At 42.7% G+C, this 20,106-nt stretch overlaps 1 protein-coding gene across 2 annotated transcripts in view; it reads left to right on the forward strand.

Annotated features, from left to right (window-relative positions):
- Positions 1–20,056, forward strand: part of dip2cb (DIP2 acetate--CoA ligase C (putative) b) — a 30,134-nt gene extending 10,078 nt beyond the window's left edge. For both annotated transcript variants that reach the window (XM_088428757.1, XM_088428758.1), the window contains exons 2-37: positions 2,729–2,800; positions 3,027–3,137; positions 3,219–3,344; positions 4,305–4,625; positions 5,564–5,710; positions 6,281–6,400; positions 6,704–6,901; positions 7,620–7,711; positions 7,980–8,090; positions 8,176–8,299; positions 8,943–9,052; positions 9,653–9,755; positions 9,853–9,917; positions 10,354–10,447; positions 10,993–11,112; positions 11,460–11,574; positions 11,727–11,875; positions 12,093–12,229; positions 13,051–13,259; positions 13,399–13,513; positions 13,577–13,778; positions 14,043–14,143; positions 14,478–14,558; positions 14,631–14,754; positions 14,823–14,944; positions 15,177–15,288; positions 15,358–15,467; positions 15,537–15,667; positions 16,234–16,402; positions 16,476–16,646; positions 16,760–16,821; positions 16,888–16,945; positions 17,017–17,091; positions 17,795–17,969; positions 18,050–18,173; positions 18,989–20,056. In XM_088428757.1, the coding sequence (XP_088284883.1) occupies positions 2,729–2,800; positions 3,027–3,137; positions 3,219–3,344; positions 4,305–4,625; positions 5,564–5,710; positions 6,281–6,400; positions 6,704–6,901; positions 7,620–7,711; positions 7,980–8,090; positions 8,176–8,299; positions 8,943–9,052; positions 9,653–9,755; positions 9,853–9,917; positions 10,354–10,447; positions 10,993–11,112; positions 11,460–11,574; positions 11,727–11,875; positions 12,093–12,229; positions 13,051–13,259; positions 13,399–13,513; positions 13,577–13,778; positions 14,043–14,143; positions 14,478–14,558; positions 14,631–14,754; positions 14,823–14,944; positions 15,177–15,288; positions 15,358–15,467; positions 15,537–15,667; positions 16,234–16,402; positions 16,476–16,646; positions 16,760–16,821; positions 16,888–16,945; positions 17,017–17,091; positions 17,795–17,969; positions 18,050–18,173; positions 18,989–19,241 (4,709 nt within the window). In that variant the 3' untranslated portion in view covers positions 19,242–20,056. The remainder of the gene's footprint in view (positions 1–2,728; positions 2,801–3,026; positions 3,138–3,218; positions 3,345–4,304; positions 4,626–5,563; positions 5,711–6,280; positions 6,401–6,703; positions 6,902–7,619; positions 7,712–7,979; positions 8,091–8,175; positions 8,300–8,942; positions 9,053–9,652; positions 9,756–9,852; positions 9,918–10,353; positions 10,448–10,992; positions 11,113–11,459; positions 11,575–11,726; positions 11,876–12,092; positions 12,230–13,050; positions 13,260–13,398; positions 13,514–13,576; positions 13,779–14,042; positions 14,144–14,477; positions 14,559–14,630; positions 14,755–14,822; positions 14,945–15,176; positions 15,289–15,357; positions 15,468–15,536; positions 15,668–16,233; positions 16,403–16,475; positions 16,647–16,759; positions 16,822–16,887; positions 16,946–17,016; positions 17,092–17,794; positions 17,970–18,049; positions 18,174–18,988) is intronic.
- The last annotated feature ends 50 nt before the right edge of the window (positions 20,057–20,106 follow it).

Genomic DNA, 20,106 nt, shown 5'->3' on the forward strand with positions numbered 1-20,106 from the left:
CAATCTCACATGAATGTAACCCACATAGATGATTACACACATTCAAGCTCATTTGATGGGATGTAAAAAAACTTACCAAAAGTCAATACACACATGAATTCCCGCACGTAAAATCACGCATGTTTTAAAAATGATCAAATGTATTGGGACAGGTCCAGTAAACCGCAAGTTTTTGCGTGTCTGTATACAGAAAGTGGGTCAGTGGTCAAGTGGCATCCGACACCAGACATGCTTAAAACATCAACTTTGTGTAAGTGTGTCTCTATGTATGCGCGTGTGTGCGTTTGTGAGAACAAATGAATTGTTAGGATAACCAATAACAGATAATTAGATTCTCGTCAAACATGTTTTTTAATGGAGGGTTGCTGACACACTTGACTAACGCTTACTTAATATAAACCAAATGAGGATTGTAGTGATAATTGTGACCACTAGATGGCAATGTTTCCACTTTCAACACAGATTACCGACAGTACATGTAACTCAAAGTAAGGAATGGAAATCTTTCATATGATATTTACATATTTACATAGACATCGCACACAATATTCTGTCGTACTGGAAAAATTCATGAAAAATGCTAAATATACCGTCCCTCTCGGGGTTTCCTTTTCTGATAAGGGTTAAAGTGACTTTCAGACATCGCTTTTGTCGTACTCATCTTTTACTTCTTCTCGATGAGCAGGCTGGGCAAGTTTTGTGCTTGGCTGCCCCCTATTGGTTAAAGCTTGAACGCAACAAACCAAGACACAATAGATTGTTTGCAGTGACAGGTTGTATTCTCAGATTATACAGCGCTTGCGCTTTTGGGGTAAGAAAGTGCTTTTAAGCGCACACATAGCATCGACTGTTTGGCCACTAGGTGGTGCACAAGGACAAGCAATATCCCCTTATGTCAAGACAATTTGCATGTTTTTTCTGCATTTTTCACTTTGCACTTCAGCATCATGCCCATGACGTAATGCGGGAAAGAAAGAAAAAAAAAAAAAGGAAGCAAAAGAAATCAAAAGTCAACTGGTAGCGCGGTTATCGCCGCCTATTTTCAGATTTGGGATTTAGGCGAGAGTCCCCACAAGACCCTCGGGACGAGCCCGCTTTGGAAACACAAGCGCGCAGGCATTTTACTCATGTGGAGTATGGAATGAAACCAGAGGACACTATGTCTGCCTCTTCTATCTCCTCATCAAGAAGCAAGAGGGAAAATCGTACAAGGCAGAGGAGCACGCACACTTTTTTTTTTTTTTTTAGCAGTTTGAGTACTCAACTCTTGAGTAATCACAGATACAAAGTACTGAAACGCCAGTACTTTTTTTACACAAATTTTCCCTAGTAAAGACGACAGATCATTTTAAACGAAAAGCATTTTCCTTTATAATTCACACGAGCACAAACCGACTGGCCACCTTCCGCGTTAGTATGAAGCTGCAAAAAAAACGGCTTTTTTTTTTCCTGGAAGAAAATGACTAACTGTTTTTCCTGCTCCCTTGGCAGAGGGAAGAAAAAAACGTTAAGTCTTTTATGAGCAATGACAAGAAGACGTTTGATGTTATTTTTTTTTTCTTTTTTACCTGTCATCTGCCAGCTAAGTGACGGTTAAAACGTCTGCATGTCAAAATACCTGGCGGCGGTTTCAAATGCTGACTCAGCGTCTTGTTGATGCAAACACCTGCTGCTGCCTCGTGTGTGTGTGTGTGTGTGTGTGTGTGTGCGCGCACATCTTTATAGTAAACCGCTGTTTAGTATTGTATGATTCTATTTCTGTCCAAATTCTAGCTTTTTCTAGATTCTTTTTTTCAAGCTATATAGCTAGCTAGCTAGCTTTAGTTATTTGTGTTCCTTTTTTCCTTCCTTGCATCCTTTTTTTCCTTCCCTTCTCAATATCTATCTATCATTCTAGCGTTCCTTCCATGTTTCTTTTTAATGTTGCCTGAGATTGCCTGAGATTGCCTGTTCTTGCGTCTTGGGCTTCCTGTCGGCATATAAACAAGAAAATCAGCTGTTTCCATTTCACCAGCGGGATGGAAGAAGGCAGCGTTCCTCCTCCTGTTCTTCTTCATCCTTTCTTTTTTTTTTTTCCCCCCTGCTCGTCACGCCCTCTTGCCTTCTGGATTTTCTTGCTTTCCTTCCCATGGCTCTGTGCAGGCTGGCTGACTCTATATGGCCATGCAGGCTTGACATAGACACAAAGCGATACAGCAGTTGAAATGGTCTGAAGGCGGCGCCCTCTAGTGGACACTCGTGTTTAGTCCGTTCTGGCTTCCACGAGCTGATGAGTTCAAGTAACAGATGATTTCATGTAAACTGTCGAACTCTATAAGATCGTCTTCTGTTCTAGATGATTTTTGTGACCTGTTCTTGACGATTTATTCTTCTCAATGAATTTCTTCTCCAATTTCTGATTGCTTTTCTGCTATTCTGCACTGGATTATTTGTCTTAAATTGCAGATGATTGTTCTTTTGTAGAGTAAATTCTAGGTCATTGTCTTCTAAATGACAGACTGATGAGAAGTGCTTTTTTATTGCACGATTAAGGTCTGTTGTATATAATGTTTTCTTTGTGATTGTGTTCTGGTATTTACTTTTGGGTAATCAAGAGGATTGTTGTTTTTTATTATACTAGAAAATCAGAGAGCGTATGTGTTGCAGGCGGGCTTTTTTTTTTTTTTTTACTTCCTGGTGGAAAGTCCCACCCACTGGGATAAACATGTTTTCTTTCTTCTCTCATCAGGTGACATCACACAGAAAGGTTATGAGAAGAAAAGGACCCAGCTGATTGGAGCCTTTTTGCCACAAGGCCCAGGTAAACATTTTGGAGCATATTCAGATGTATTCAAAACTTTCTTTAAGAGAATGACGCATTTAAAAGTGTTTATTAATTATCATTGGTCATGAAAAAATAAAAAGTCTTCGTTTCTATCCATTTTTTAAAATAAAATACAATAATGTTTCAAATCGAGAGGCCTTAAAACATAAGTTGATGCGTTAAAGTTTGCAAATGTTCTGGTAAATTTGGATTTCGTGTGCAGCTGCGGATGTGCCGGTTGGACAAGAGAGAAGAGCGCCGGCCACGCCCTCCTCTGCGTCACGCCACCACCGCAGACGTTTGTCGGGCTCCCGGGATGAACGCTACCGCTCAGGTGAGGAGGTGACGAGAAGCCGGAAAAATGATTTCACCCTCAGGTCTGGAAATACAAGCTCCCGTTTTTTTCTGTGGCCAGACATCCACAGCGAGGCGGTGCAGGCGGCGTTGGCCAAGCATCGAGAGAGGAAGATGGCCGTCCCCATGCCGTCCAAGCGGCGCTCCCTGGTGGTGCACAACTCCATGGAGGCCTACACACCTCCAGGTATCCACGCATTCCTCCACTGAACATACAGATGTTGCTAAAACTGCTTCCTTAAAAGGAAGCCACCGAGCCAATGTTGGGTTATTGACAGCATTTTTTCAATGGTATATTACCCCCTGTGAAAATATTTTTGCAGCCAAGTACCCCCAAGTAAGCACAATGCTAAAAAAAAAAAATCACTCCCCAAAACTGCATTTTAGTGGTAGCTACAACAGCGGGTCTCTAATGGGGGTTCTTGAAGAAACTGTAGGGGATACTCGAGATTTTTAATAAAACAAACATGCACTTTAAGTGGAATATTTTTAATTGAATAAATATTTATGTATAATTATTTATTTGTGATAACAGGGAAGTAAATTAATGGTTTATTTTTGTGAACAGATCGATACTGTAATCCCAAAAAGGACGCTTTATGTTTAATATTTTTCTGTTTACAAATATTTATTTATAATGATTTTGTTTTGAGAACAGGTTTGACACTTGTTGATTATTTTTGTATGGAAAAATATTTATTAATAATAAAGGTAATGGTTTATTTTTGCGAACAGATCTCTCCTGTAATCCAAAGAATAATTAATTATTTTTGTGGACAAATATTTTGAATATTTTGTAAATATTATATTTTTTATGAATATAAGTTTAATAAATCAGACATTGATGGCATGTTTTGTTTTGTTTTTTTACCTAAAAATGCTTTACACTGCTCAAGATGACTGAAAACAAATTTCAAAGGAGGTACATCACTTAAAAAAGGTTGAGAATCACTGCTGTAGAAGATTGTTTTATTTCTTGTCCAAATTGCATCTCTAACGACAGTGCGCTTCCACACAAAACTCAACAAAATAAAAGCATCACTATAGCATAATACGTTGCTTCATGTTCCAAGTAATTTGCTCTTAATTTGAAAAGGAATATGGAAAGAAAATTCTAAAGTCTCTCAAACTTTGGCGTTGCCCACAGATACGTCCTCGGGTTCCGAGGAGGAGGACTACGAGGAGGGAGAAGGCGCGGAAGAGGAAAATGGAGAAGGAAATGCGGTGGGAACGTCACCGAGCCTGGAGGGCGGCATGAGCGCAGAGCACTGGATCGGTCGCGCCATCCACGCCGGCTCGTCCGCCAACGACTCGTCCACTGCCTCCTCGTCCTCGTCCGCCGGCAGCGGAGCAGCGGCCCGTGGGCGCCTGGCCGAGGTTCTGGCCCAGCATGTCAACATCTCCGCGCATCAGCAACATCTGCGCCTACACCAGCAGCACCAGCGGCACCAGCAGCACCACAAGACTGGTAAGATTTACATCCCACCCGCAGAGAGAGAAAAAAAAAATACATTGAATTGGTTTAGGGGGTTCCACAGGGTTCTTTTGTAGAGCCTCTTCTTTTTTCTTCATTTCACCTGTTTTCTGAGTTGAGAATTATTTGTTTATAAATTATTTATTTGATATTTTGACCCCCCCCCCAAAAAAAAAAAAAAAGAAAAAAAAGAAAGAAAAAATCAAATGTCTATACAAGTAAAAGTCCAAGTAAATGTGCGGCTTTCAGGCACTTGGAAGAAAATGTCAGTTGGCGCGAGTGCTGTTCTCTCAAGGTCACCGTCTGTTTTTTATTTATTGATGCGGACGATTGTGTCAGATGTCGGAATGTGGCCCGCTGCCAGTCTTCTTTCTTCTTCTTCCCGACGCCTCCTCGCTATCTGCCGTCCAATCACAAACAGCACGGGCAAGAATTTTTGCTACTTAACGTTTGTCAAGGTTAAACATCACGTCTACCCGTGGTCGTGACAGTCTGGAGGGCTCTGTCTTTTTGTCTTTCAGGACCTTGTCCTGCTTTGGCTTCTCTGCCTGATTATGAGCTAGTTCCTGTTCTAAAATATTGGACATCATGAAAACTTGAATTTTCTAAGCAGACATGTTGCCAAATCATGATGAATTGACCCAAAAGGGTTCTTAGTAGCTTGTACAGTGGTGCCTTTTAGATTCAAAATTATTCCTGGTAAAATAAGTGAAAACACCACTTCCTCCCAAAAAAAATCAACCAAATGTTTTTGTCATGTTTATTGATAAAATTTGCAATGTTGTTCTTGATATGTGTATATGTATTTATGTAAATGTATGTACTGGATTCACAATGAATGGCAGCACTGTGGTTAAGAATCTTCCACTGGAATTTAGAAAAAGTTAAGTATTCGTCCAAACCTCCCTATTTGATTCCCTCTCTTTTCCCAGAGATCCACTCAGCACCTCCAGACGTGACGGGTTACACAAACGACGCCTCAACTGCTGACAGGATCCAGGCGGAGAAAACGGCGGGCGGCCCTGGCCACAAACACACTCCCAAGTACGGCAACGCTGAGCTGATGGAGACCGGAGACGGTGAGCCGCAGAAGAGTTAGTCAAGTTCTAAATAAATGTCTTGCAAATTTGACAAACCACACAGAAGACTATTGTTAGGAACCTAATAAATCAGATAATAGATGTAGCCTTTTTTTTCGAGCCTATTTGCCGATAGAACTGTGGCTTTAAGGTGCCGCACAGCTCCATTGTATTATAGAGTTCCACAGGGTTCAATTTTAGGGCCACTGGAATTTTAAATTGTAGCCTAATTTGAGATGCAAGGACATTTTGAGCTTCAGAAGATTAAGGCCAGTGAAGAGAAAAAAAATGGGTGGCAGAATTCTTGACTTTATTCTCAAAATTATGACTCTAAAATAACAATGACTAACTCTCAAATTTCATCATTCTCACCTCAATTCGGTTGAATTTATTTTTTTCGTTCTGACTTAAAAGTTTAAAATTCTGCCAGGCAATGTCGGGGAATCTCGTCGGGACTGCGGGATTGCTACCCAACGGCTAGCTTGCATGCTAACAATCTTTATCGATCCCAAAAGGGAAATTCCGCTAATTCCAAAGACGTGTCGCCATGTTTGTCACGTTTTTCCGCAGGTGTTCCAGTCAGCAGCAGAGTTTCAGCCAAAATTCAGCAACTGGTCAACACGCTGAAGAGACCCAAAAGACCTCCGCTTCGAGAGTTTTTTGTGGATGACTTTGAGGAGATGCTGGAGGGTAAATCATCTTTGCAAAGATTTTTCTTCAAAGGGAATAAACTGTCACAATTTGGCTAATTTACACAACAGCTCCAATTAGACAAAAAAAAACACATTTTGGTTGCATCACAATTATATAAAAGGTAAAATGTAAGCAGAGCTGCAGTGTTAGCAATGATTAGCATTCCAATGACAGATTACCGTAATACTCCAAATATAAGACACATTTTTTTTTGACCAAGTCATTCCGTGTCGATCCCTAAAATACAAATTATGACCAGGCGGAGCATTTGACCTTTTTACAATCTTCTCATTCCGACAGTCCAGCAGCCAGACCCCAACCTGCCCAAAGCCGAGGGGGCCCAGATGGAGCCCGCCCAGGGGGAGGAGCTGGGTGGCGTCACCAGCTGGCCGCCCTGTCTTGAGGCGGCCCTGCAGCGCTGGGGCACCATCTCCCCCAAGGCCCCCTGCCTCACCACCGTGGACAACAACGGAAAGCCGCTCTGCCAGCTCACCTACGGTGGGTGTGGCCCACCCACATACACCTGTCACAAACAACACTTTGACTTCCTAGCGTTCACGCTTTTTGTCCCAATACTTTTGTCAAAAAAATTTGCCCCACTCCATTCACTATCTAGTCCGCATGTTTTCACTTCCTGTATGTTTCCAAGTATTTGAATGCCGAAGTGTGTCAAAGCGGGTTTTGATTTGCGCTCAGTTGCACACAATGTTACTTTCTTACTCAATTTGTTGACACACACACGCACACACACACGCACGCACACAGATGTTCTGTTGTAAGCTCACCAGACTGTGAAATGTTTTCTAGCAGCGCTCAAAAGTCAATAACATGGTGAGCATGTGTGGACCCCCCAGAGCTCCATCTTCTATCTTATCATCATTCCTGTCGCACAAGTTTGGTGGTTTTTATTTTTTATTTTTTTTAGTTTTGACTCCAAAGAGCTGAAACTTCTTAGTGTCCTTAAAATAAAAAAAAAATACCCCCAGGTCTCTCTGACACCTATGAATAATATTTGTCTGTAAAATTGTTTTGCACCCCATGTAGATGAGCTACACTGCCACCTACTGTGGTGGATGTGCAATTACACATGATTTCAGTATAAGGAGGAAAAACACGCACACACAATGTGTTTGTGTTTAGATGGAATTTTTGTCTTCTACAACTCAGTAACCATCCGTTTCTTGTTTGGTACATTGTGTGTGTGTTGTGTTTGCAGGGAAACTTTGGTCCAGGAGTGTGAAGGTGGCCTACAACCTGTCGCACAAGCTGGGAAGCAAACAAGATGCTCTCATCAAACCTGGAGATAGAGTCAGTAGTAGACATGCATGATGAATGCTTCACGGTTTATTATTCATATTTAAACAGAAATTGGACGAATCATCATCTGAATTATAGTAGTTGTTTTTTTTCATTCCTGAGTTTTTTGATGGCATTGTTCTAAATTTGTCGGTTAAAAAAGATCAACAGAGAACTTCTGCATCTTCAAATCAAACTTGCACTCAGGGGTCCCTAAAATCGCAATAGCGCAATAGAAATCCCGAAATGACCAGATGCATGTTGATCCTCCTTCCTTTAGGTGGCGCTGGTGTTCCCTAACAACGACCCCGGCTCGTTCATGACGGCGTTCTACGGCTGCCTTCTGGCCGACGTGGTCCCCGTGCCCATCGAAGTCCCTCTGACCAGGAAGGCCAGTGCAGATTTAGGACTTTTCGTGACGCCAGCCGGTGTGGCGCTAACATGCTAACGCAGCTAGCGTCTTTTTCTCCCATCAGGATGCGGGCAGTCAGCAGATTGGCTTCCTGTTGGGCAGCTGTGGCGTCAGCGTGGCTCTCACCAGCGACCTCTGCCACAAAGGACTCCCCAGGAGTCCGACGGGAGAGATTCTGCAGTTTAAAGGTCACTACCACATTAAAAGGCCCATATACAAATAAAAAAACAACAACAGGTGAAAAGGTCTGGAACATGTGAACAAAAGTATTGGGACACTCACAGGGAGATTCAAAAATGTGATTTTTTTTTTTTTTTTGTCTGGTGTGGCAGCCATATAATAGAGCAATAAGTAAATCCAGATTGTGGACAAAAGTATTGGGACACCAATGTTTATACTAATAAAGATATGACTTAAACAGGCATAACATTTGAGTGCTTTGCACTAAGTGTTTGTTGATTTTTTTTGAAAAGCATCACAACAGTTTTTAGACACTAATTTTGGCCACGTCCTTGTCTACTTGGTCGTCCACCTTTAACTCATTCAGTGCCATTGACGACTATGGACGTCAAAGATCCATTTTTACTGGCTTCCACTGAGAGTTGTAGAAACCAATTATCTGTTTGAATTGGTCTGGCAGTGAATGGGGAAAAGATTCTTTTCATGTGCGTGTGCGTTTGTGTTGATGCACGTGAACGCTAATATTGATTGTCGGTCATCACCTTGAAATGCTTGCGCTTGTCATTTATGTTGACTGGAGCAACAAAATGTTGAAATGCTTAAGCAGTGTTTGTGTGTGTTCATGTGGGATTGTGGTGTACACGCGCCCAGGCTGGCCCAAGCTGCTGTGGATCGTGACGGAATCCAAGCACTTGTGGAAACCCCCCCGAGACTGGTTTCCCCACATCAAGGACGCTGGACACGACACTGCATACATTGAGGTGACACCATGTTGCACTTGGGCTATAGAATACAGTTTGAGCAAAGTGGAAAAAAATGAAATCAAAATTTAAGCTACTGTGTAATTTTTGTTTTTGGACAGTTTATTTTATTCTACCTTTTTTTTTTTTTTTTTTTTAATATTTTTTTTTTTGGTGCAATGTCTCTTTTGACCACTAGATGGCAGCACACCATCTGGTTTGACACTACAACTTTGTAATAACTCTTTGTAATAAATCTTTGTCCCTGATATATTTGAAATACAACTCAAAGAATTTAGACATTTGAGAAAGATTTTTTTTTAGTTGTCATTTAATGAGAAAAATAATAGGAAAAATCATTTCTTCGTCAGTCTTTATTCTTTATGTTGCTTATTTACTACATACATTTATGCTTTTAGTCAAAATTTGATTTTTTTTTGTACTCAAAAACTCCCTTCTAAATACTAAAATGACAAAATATTGTATGGCTGTTATTTTATAGGGCCCGACCAACGTGTTTTTTTTATTAGGCTGATGTCAATTTTTGCCAGAAAACAAAATCATACAAGTTTGCATCATAAAACGAAATATATCTATCTTTTATGCGTGTGCACGTTTCAGTACAAGACCTGCAAAGATGGCGGCGTCCTTGGCGTGACGGTGACACGTGCCGCCATGCTGACTCACTGTCAAGCCCTCACCCAGGCCTGTTCATACACCGAAGGTGACATCATCATCATCATCATCATCCTCCACTTGGTGGCGCTCATATCATGTTTTTTGTTTTTGTTTTATGTGTATGTGTGTGTGTGTGTGTCCAGCTGAAACCATGGTCAATGTGCTCGACTTCAAGAAGGACGTCGGTCTTTGGCACGCTGTCCTCACAGTGAGAAACACACAAAAAAAAGTCCGCACACCCCTGTTCATCTTTTTGCGATAAAAAGTAAAATTCTTATTTTCTGAGAAAATTGTGTATATTTTTTCGGAAATATACTCTAGTCCATTTTTGAACAACGTTTTTTCGTAACATCACAACAACAACAACAACAAAAATCTTAGTTTAAGTTTTTTTAGATCACTTTTTTCCCGCCTTCAGGTTCATTAACCGTTCAGAGAATATATATTATTTTTATTATTTAAGATGAATGATTTTTTTGCATTTTTTTTTAACTCAAACGCAAGACAAAAATATGACACTTAAACAAGCAAAAAAATGTGTGAACAAAATATTTTGAGAAGCTTGCTGATTTTAAACCCACAATCTGAGCTAAAATTGCACAAATGTGTGTGTGTGTGTGTGTGTGTGTGTGTGTACATGCTAGAGCGTGATGAACATGATGCACGTGGTGAGCATCCCGTACGCCCTCATGAAGGTCAACCCGCTCTCGTGGATCCAGAAAGTGTGCCAGTTCAAAGGTAACGCAAGCTGGCACACAAATTTTTGATGTCCGAATATTAACTCTTTCAGTGCCATGGACGAGAATTCTCTTCTTTTAAAATCGTAATATTAAATAATCAATACTAAAATTCTCACAAATACATTTTTTTATGGAGGGTAGCTGACACCCTTGACTAGTGTTTATGTAATATTAAGCCAATTCAGCACTATGGCCATCAGGTGGCAGTGTTGCCATACATACAACATATATTACATACTTTTAATTCTAAATAAGGAATGGAAATCAATCTTTCATACGATAGCCCTTAGAAGTTGCCTTTTTTGATAACGCTTGGCACTGAAAGAGTTAAGTATCAGTATCAGGCCGATACCTGGACGTAATACAAGGTATCGGTGTCACAATAGCAGCCGATACTAGTTAGATACTAGACAAATGAGAAGAATTTAAAATAGCCATGAATTTCATGTAATTTTGACGACTTCCTTTAAAATGGACTGCAATTGTGTAGTTTTTAAATTGATATAGCATGTGATGTAACCAGTGCGCATGTGACGTGTTCAGCCAAGGTGGCGTGCGTGAAGTCTCGCGACATGCACTGGGCTCTGGTGGCGCATCGCGACCAGCGCGACATCAACTTGGCGTCCCTCAGAATGCTGCTGGTCGCCGACGGCGCCAATCCCTGTAAGTCCGCTCACCATCTATCCATCCACGCGTACCCCCGTTCGGATCCAACTAAAATTCATGTGGACAGATTACTTTAAGATATAAGGTTGCTATGCATTTTCAAAGAGGAGGCTTGTCGATTCAACTCTGCAAGCACTAATGATACCGTATCACTAGTCCTATTATTGCTGAAGCCATGAATGTCCACTGCTTATTTTTTTATAGCTCACATGCACACCTGAAATGCTCTCAAAATCTCTTGTTCACAAGTACTACTTAAAATGCTCTCATGCGCACCACTGGAAAGCTAGTGTTATATGTGAGTGGATTTTACGCGCGTGAGGTAATCCTGAATGATTTTCTAGGGTCCATCTCGTCATGTGACGCCTTCCTCAACGTCTTCCACACCAAAGGGTTGAAGTCGGACGTCATTTGTCCCTGCGCCAGTTCCCCCGAAGCGCTCACTGTGGCCGTCAGGAGGTACGCACGCGTGTGAAGACAATGTTGATGTTTCTTTTTTTAAACCCCGAGAATTATTTGAAAAAATATGCGCGTAAATCTGACGCCAAAAAACTGAAAGAAATGGTCTAGTGTACTTTAAATGGTGTTTTTTTTTTTTGTGGTCTCGTCAGACCCGCAGAGGACGGAAACCCTCTGACGGAAACGCCACCTCGCGGCCTTCTCTCCATGCACAGTCTCAGTCACGGAGTCATTAAACTCGACTCGGATGACAAACTGTCCGTGCTCACCGTGCAGGACGTCGGATGTGTTATGCCCGGAGGTGAACACACACACACACTTACACACGCACACACACACACACACACACACTCTACATTTTGACAGAAAATAATAAGACACCAGAAAAATTAAGAATTGGGAATCTAAGCTGGAATTAAAACAATTCTAAGTTTGGGCATAAGTATTGGGACACTTGGCACAAATGAAGCGTTCCAATAAAAGTATTACGGTTGTAACGCTCTCCTTTTATTTTCAAGCCGTGATGTGCGTGGTGAAGATCGACGGGGTCCCTCAGCTGTGCAAAACAGACGAGGTTGGCGAGTTGTGCGTGTGCACGGTCGCCACGGGGACATCCTACTACGGCCTCAGCGGAATGACCAAGAGCACCTTTGAGGTTGGTAAACGGCCTTCTTCTTCTGCTTGTTTATTTTCTTTGTATATAGAATTTTTGGACTTTAGACCTAGATACGTCCTAAAATTTTGCCAAAAATCACTTTGCGGGAATTGTCAAAAATCCGCATATAGTGGGTGTAAAAAGTGTCAAATAAATCAAATGTAGATATTAAAGAGCAAAGTTGAGAAATTGGCTCCGTGATAAGGTTTTTAAGGAATGTGAAAAGGACGATGTCAGGTTCACCTGATAGACATTTGGAAGAAACGATACACAAAAAAGGTTCATGCATGAGGAGAACGGAGAAGGACTGCACAAGTACAAGTCTCATGCTCTATAAAGCAACCTCTCTGAACCCTTTCTTTTTATTTGCTTGAAAAAAAACAAAACATAATCTTGTCCTTATGTGTGTGTATGATTATTACATGTGAGGCAAAAAATATTGTGTGTCAAGACACTGCAAGATCTTTTGTAGATAACAAGTAAAGTAATATCTGTCTGCAGTTAAGCTTGAGCAGGCTGGTTAGAGCTGTCCTTCCCACGGCGAAGTTCCAGACAGCAACCGTCTCATAGCAAACATTGTTTCATACACAAACCTTTTCCGATTATGGATTAAAATTAAGCATTCTTGAAGAACCTTTTTTGAAGAATCGTTTAATGTGATCGATTTATGTGATGTACATTCTGACTGATTTATTATATGATTCAAAAATAGCCTCAAAGACAGACAATTTCTCCCTTGTGTTTTTGTTTTTCTCTCTTTTTTTAAATATCTTTTTTCCATTAAAACATCACACATTTCAAGGGCTTTGGCTTGTCTACAGGTGGTGCCCGTCAGCAGCACCGGCGCCGCCGTCAGCGAGTTTCCCTTCACCAGGACGGGCCTTCTGGGCTTCTTGGGCGCGTCCGGTCTGGTGTACGTTGCGGGCAAGACGGACGGCTTGATGTCAGTGGGCGGGCGGCGCCATAACGCCGACGACATCGTAGCCACGGCGCTCGCAGTGGAACCCATGAAGTTCGTCTACAGGGGGCGGTGAGGAGTTTTATCATGAATTCTAACGTTCAAAATTGAAACCGGTCCGGTGAGTGACGTGGGCGTTAGCAAGTGGCTAACAGCTAGCCACTCATTGTACTTCTATTTGAATATGAGTGTGTGTGTGGGGGGGAGGCAGGATAGCAGTGTTCTCCATCGAGGTTCTGCATGACGAGAGGATCGTGGTGGTAGCCGAGCAGCGGCCCGACTCCACCGAGGACGACAGCTTCCAGTGGATGAGCCGCGTGCTGCAGGTACACCCACAAACGCATGCACACGCGCGCACCAAAACAAAAGCCCCTATTTTCCGCGTGCAGGCTATCGACGGGATCCACCAGGTGGGCGTGTACTGTTTGGCGCTGGTTCCATCCAACACGCTGCCCAAAACTCCCCTGGGCGGCATCCACCTATGCGAGACCAAGCAGCTCTTCCTAGAGGGGGCGCTGCACCCCTCAAACGTTCTCATGTGCCCGCACACCTGTGTCACAAACCTGCCCAAACCCAGGCAGAAGCAACCAGGTGGGACCCCGCCCGCTTTCTGCTCCAATAAAATTGCTCCATCACCAAGTTATGAAATTATTCATAAAGTACTCCATAGGAATTTTCATGGGAGTGCATTACTGCATATACAGCTCATTGTGCATGAAAAATAGGATCAAAAATCAAATTCTTACCACTGAATATGGCTAGATCAGTAAAGTACAATATCGCTGAATGTCTATTTTATCAAGTGGACTAAATCGGATTTTGAGGAGGCATTTGGATCTTCTTGATCCTCCGCAGAGATCGGTCCTGCGTCAGTGATGGTGGGCAATCTAGTGTCGGGGAAGAGGATCGCTCAGGCCAGCGGGAGAGACCTGACTCAGGTGGAGGACAACCAACAGGTGGGGACGCTTGGAACGACAGGCGCGGGCACCCGGCGTGTCCCAATACTTTTGTCTAGGGCCTGTCCCATATGGATTTGTCCATTTAGACATTTGGCGGAGTAGGGTAGTGATTTCAATAATGTAAGCTTCCTGTTAGCTTACGTAACAACTATTATGTACTTTTAGTCAATTATTTTTTAAGTTAACTCACCCCACTTGGTCAACTTTTTTTCACAGCCCTAGAATTAATCTCATGTACCTCAAGTGCCTTCATGTTCCACCAAGGGCCCCCCCATTTTGGAACCCCATTTTCTTAAAAAAAAACTCATATGAGTGTGATTGTGTGTTACAGTCCCTGTTCCTGTCTGAAGTGTTACAGTGGCGAGCACAAAGCACACCTGAACATGTACTGTACACGCTACTCAACTCAAGGGTGAGTACGCATGCACACACTAGCCCAATCGGTGGAATCCATCAATCACGTTGCACGCGCGACTTCCTCCAGGGGGCGACGGCCAGCTCGGTGACCTGCTCGCAGCTTCACAAGAAGGCCGAGAAGGTGGCGGCCATGTTGGCTGAACGCAGCCATCTTCAGGACGGGGATCACGTCGCGCTGCTCTACCCTCCAGGTACACGCAAACACACACATGCGCAAGTGGAGCATTGGCATGATGTCACTTCCTGTTTGCGGGTGCAGGCGTGGAACTCATCGTGTCGTTTTACGGGTGTTTGTACGCCGGATGCGTTCCCGTGACGGTGCGGCCGCCTCACCCGCACAACATGGCCACAACGCTGCCCACCGTCAAGATGATTGTCGAGGTAATTCTGCGCATGCTAGCAGCAACTATGTACAGCACTGCCAAACACGCTAACTCCTTTTCGTTATCTTCTTGTCGCGATGACATATGATCCATGTTCAAAGTATTTCATGTTCTAAGTAATTTGCTCTTAATTTGAAAATAGATTGTACTGTTCACAAAGAAACCCTGTTAATATCCCATGTACCCAATTTTGTGAATGCCCCGTGCGTGGAACATGTGGTGTGTTGCAGGTGAGCGGTTCGGTGTGTGTGCTGACCACCCAGGTCATCTCCAAGCTACTCAGGTCCAAAGAGGCCTCATCTGCTGTTGACATGCGCACGTGGCCGCCCATCCTGGACACAGGTACACGCTAACGCGCGACATGCTACGTGCACGACAACATCCGATGCTAATCGTGTGTTTTGTGTTTAGATGATTTACCAAAGAAGAAAGCCCCCGTGCTGCACAAACCGTCCAATCCTGACACGCTAGCATACTTGGACTTTAGCGTGTCCACCACCGGCATGCTAGCTGGAGTCAAAGTACACTGAGCGTGATTAGCATTAGCGCGCCACATTACACAATACTGACATGCTCCTGCGTCTGTTTAGATGTCTCACGCGGCCACCAGCGCCTTGTGCCGCTCCATCAAGCTTCAGTGCGAGCTGTACCCGTCCAGGGAGGTGGCCGTCTGCCTCGACCCCTACTGCGGCCTGGGCTTCGTCCTCTGGTGCCTTTGCAGGTCAGACTTTGTGGAAAAATCTTCCTGGTGTGTATTCATGTTGCATGTGTGTACTTGTGCTTACGTACAGTATGTGAATGGTCTGTGGTTCCCACAGCAAGATTTAGTGTTGAAGCCATTTTCTTGTTATGTACAAACGAAGCCTCATGAAGTATTTGTAATATTTTTTGACACCATCTAGCTGGCGCTCTTGCGTCAAAGAAGCAGGGAAAATTCAACCGTTTTAGTGAAATTGCACCAAGCAACATTTACACAGTATGTCTTTATTTTTAACCAATGTATAACTTTTCCAAATAGTGATATAAAAATACTTCGAAAAGTGCCGCAAATGGACACCATTCTTTTATACAAATATCTGGACATGAATTGCGCTGCTGGCTGAAACGGCGCAAAGTGATCAGTAGGAATGGCAACTGTGTCAGGCTGTGAGCATTTATGTCTTCCACGCCAGCCTATATGGAGCACTCGAGCGCTTCTAGCTAGCTAGCCAGCTATAACAAGAGTCCGAGGCTGCGGAAAACACTGGAAAAGGGTTCTTCCCCATGATGAGCGCGTGTACCCTGCAGCGTGTACTCGGGCCACCAGTCCATCCTGATCCCGCCGTGCGAGCTGGAGAACAACGCCTCCTTGTGGCTTTGGGCCGTCAGCCAGCACAAAGTGCGAGACACCTTCTGCTCCTACGGCGTCCTGGACGTCAGCACCCGAGGTCTGGCCACCCAGACGGACGCGCTCAAGGTGAGCGGCCCGCCCGCCCGTTCGCACGCCGGCGTTTCGCCCGGCGACGCCTGAGCCGCCGCCATTTCGGCAGAGTCGCGGCGTGGACCTGTCCCGCGTGAGGACGTGCGTGGTGGTGGCCGAGGAGCGACCTCGCACGTCGCTCACTCAGTCCTTCTCCAAGCTCTTCAAGGACTTGGGACTTCAGTCCCGAGCCGTCAGCACCGCCTTCGGATGCCGGGTCAACATGGCCGTCTGCCTCCAGGTCGGCGCCGCCGCCTTCCTCCTTTTGCCGCATATTATCGCTTAGCCGTCCGCTTATCTCCGAATAATCGATATCGAATTGGTCGACGTGAACGTTGTGCGCCTTCTCCTCAGGGAACGTCCAGTCCCGACCCCACCACCGTCTTCGTGGACATGAGGGCGCTGCGTCACGACAGGTGCGCTAACTCCCGTTAGCATACTAGCATGCTGTTTGAGGAGTTGCCTGATGTTGTTGTTTTCAGGGTGCGACTCGTCGAGAGGGGATCGCCTCACAGTTTGCCTCTGATGGAGTCTGGCAAGGTCAGTGGAAATTGGGGGGGGGGGTGTTGTATTTTTGCGGGAATAACATTTAGCATTCCTCCCTTGCTCAGATCCTACCTGGCGTCCGCATCATCATCGCTAACCCAGAGACCAAAGGACCTATGGGAGAGTCTCACCTGGGCGAGGTAACGACTCGCTTTTTCTACAAATTTGATAGATAGAAGTCATGTGTAATTTTGTTTTTTAACTCTCATTATTTATCCATATTTAGTTTTTTTCCTCTCCTTTGAACAATACAAGAGAAAAATGTAGACAAATACCGCCAATGAGATACAGGTGTGTGTGTGTGTGTGTATATATATATATATATATATATATATATATATATATATATATATATATATATAATTTAGTATTTATATATACGTGAGAGAGAGAGGATATTAGCTTTGAATAATCAACAAAAATATAAACCTTAGGCAGATGTCCATATTAGGACTTCCACAAAAACGCCTGCCTAAAAATACACCATGTAAAATTTTGTGACTTACTCATTGTAAATTCCAATACTGTGCAAATGAATGTGTTCTATTTTTGTTTATAATTGTAGGTCTCGTAATCGCAAATGATTTGACAGTAGAGCTCGTCATATTTCTTTTAGCCATAAAATCCACATTGCGTTTTGGATGCCAATTTGCATCTTGTCAATCATGTCAATCAAATGATTGATTGATTGATTGATTGATTGCGTTTTGGATGTCAATTTGCATCTTGTGCGTGTGCAGCAGAGCGAGAGTGTGGTTTGTATGCTAATGGCGAATAAAAACGCGCAAAGCAGATTTGCGTGCCCATTGTAAACAAAAGGCGAATTTTGTTTTTCGTTTTGAGATCTGGGTTCACAGCGGCCACAACTCGAGCGGCTACGTGAGCGTGTACGGCGACGAGGCGCTGCGTTCCGATCACTTTGCGTCCAGACTGAGCTTCGGGGACACCCACACCGAGTGGTCACGGACGGGTTACCTGGGCTTCCTGCGTAGGACCAGACTGACCGACGCCAACGGAGGTGAGCGGCGTCCAACCGGCGCTTCCGAAAAACATGCTGGCGTTAGTCACGTGACCTTTGCCCCTTTTGCGCGCTCGCAGAGCGCCACGACGCGCTCTACGTGGTGGGCGCCGTGGAGGAGGCCATGGAGCTGCGGGGGATGCGCTACCACCCCGTCGACATCGAGACCTCTGTCGTCAGGACGCACAAGAGCATCACACAGTGGTCAGCAGATAAATTACACCCTGATCGTCACATTATTTTTAATTGGTTTATATTCTCAGGAGACGCAACCTGTTTATTTCTATATCTCAGTTTTGTCCCAGCATGACAACAGTAATTGTATCCCACCCAATTTTTAATGTTATATTACAATTATTTTCTTTAAAAAAAAACTTTTTCTGAAAATACTGTTTGTATTTCTCTATATTATCTATATTTTTCTATAGTAAAACTTTTTTTTTCGCTGAAAATACAGGTTTGTATTTCTTGCAAGATTTTTTTCATTTTTTTGTGCGAAATTACAATTTTTCTCAAAAAAAAAAAAACTTTTTGGAAATTAAGTGTTAGTATTCTTCCTAAAAAAATCTTAATTGTAAATTACAGTTGGAATTTAAATTATATATTACAATTTTCTTTAAAAAAACAAACTTTTTTTGAAAATATGGATTTATATTTATCTCAAGATTTGTTGTTATTGTAATATATATGTATGTATGTATGTATGTGTGTGTGTGTGTGTGTGTAAATATATTAATATAATTAAGTATATTTACAATTAGTTTGTTAGTATAAAATGCCTTTATTTTCATAAAAAACGACTTTAAATTGTCAAGATGATTGTTTTCAGCCAAGAAAAAAAACAAATTTTTGTTTGCATAGGAAATATTTGGTTCGCTCTAGTTTTTTTCCTTCAAGAAATATTTTTCAGAGGGGAAAAAAAAACTTTTTTCCATATTAAGAGTAGCCTTTTACTAAGTCTGTTTTTGGAAAATTACACACCTTGGTGTGTGTGTGTTTATTTTTTTTTTTGCGGTCAGCGCTGTGTTCACGTGGAGCAACCTGCTGGTGGCGGTGGTGGAACTGGCGGCGTCGGAGCAGGAGGCGCTGGACCTGGTGCCCCTGGTGACCAACGCCGTCCTAGAGGAGCACTACCTGATCGTGGGCGTGGTCGTGGTGGCCGACGTGGGCGTGGTCCCCATCAACTCGCGCGGGGAAAAGCAGCGCATGCACCTGCGCGACGGCTTTTTAGCTGATCAGCTGGACCCCGTCTACGTTGCCTACAACATGTAGCCCCACCCCATAAAAAAAAAAAAAAAAAAACACAATGTAAGTTGTGACAGCAGCACAGCCTGGTGGACACTCGTGGAACTTTTTTGCCATTTCGGCTTTTCATTTTTTTAAACAAGACTGTTGAATGGCGTTTTGTAATCTTTTTGATACAAGTCCTTATACGTTGAATCTTCAGGTACTTTTTTTTTTTTTGCGTACTCAGCAAGCCGCGCACATCCTTTCACAACTGTAATTATGTACAAAAGAGAAGTGATTTAATTTATTTAGTCGTTTTGAGCAGTCAGATGACAGACGCCTTTTGAGAAGTTAAATATTTGCTCATTAAAAAGTAAGAGGAAAAAAAAGGCTTTTACTTTATGATTTAATGGTGGAAATATGAATTTTTTCACTCAGTCCTTAAGCGCTAACATAAAAAAAATCTCTTTAGAAAAGCACTTTCAGTATTATTTTAATGCTCTTATTTGCATTTGATGGCAAACATTTTGTGCAAATTTGTGGGAATAATACCATTTTAGAAAGAAAAACTAACTTTTTATATTAAATACACTCTAAAATCCTGTAATTTTTTTTTTTTTTTTAAATCGTACTAGGTTTGGGAGACAGCACATCTAAAAAAAAAAAAAAAAAGGCTATGATTATTCTTGAAATATGTGGGAAAAATCATCCAAACTCGATTTTACTTTTTGCCTCCATAAAAGTCAAATTTTGTGCATTTTTCTAGAAAAATGTGAAATTATTTTACTTTCCACAAAGCTTGCACTGCTTAAAAACAAAGAATTCCATTTATTTTTTTGAATAAATGACTTCATTTTCATGACAAAAGATTATTTTTTTCTCTCAAGCCAAACCCTGCAAATGAAAATTT

This window comes from Hippichthys cyanospilos, chromosome 12 (genome assembly GCF_059441005.1).
Source record: "Hippichthys cyanospilos isolate Australia breed blue-spotted pipefish chromosome 12, RoL_Hcya_1.0, whole genome shotgun sequence".
NCBI classification, from domain to species: domain Eukaryota; kingdom Metazoa; phylum Chordata; class Actinopteri; order Syngnathiformes; family Syngnathidae; genus Hippichthys; species Hippichthys cyanospilos.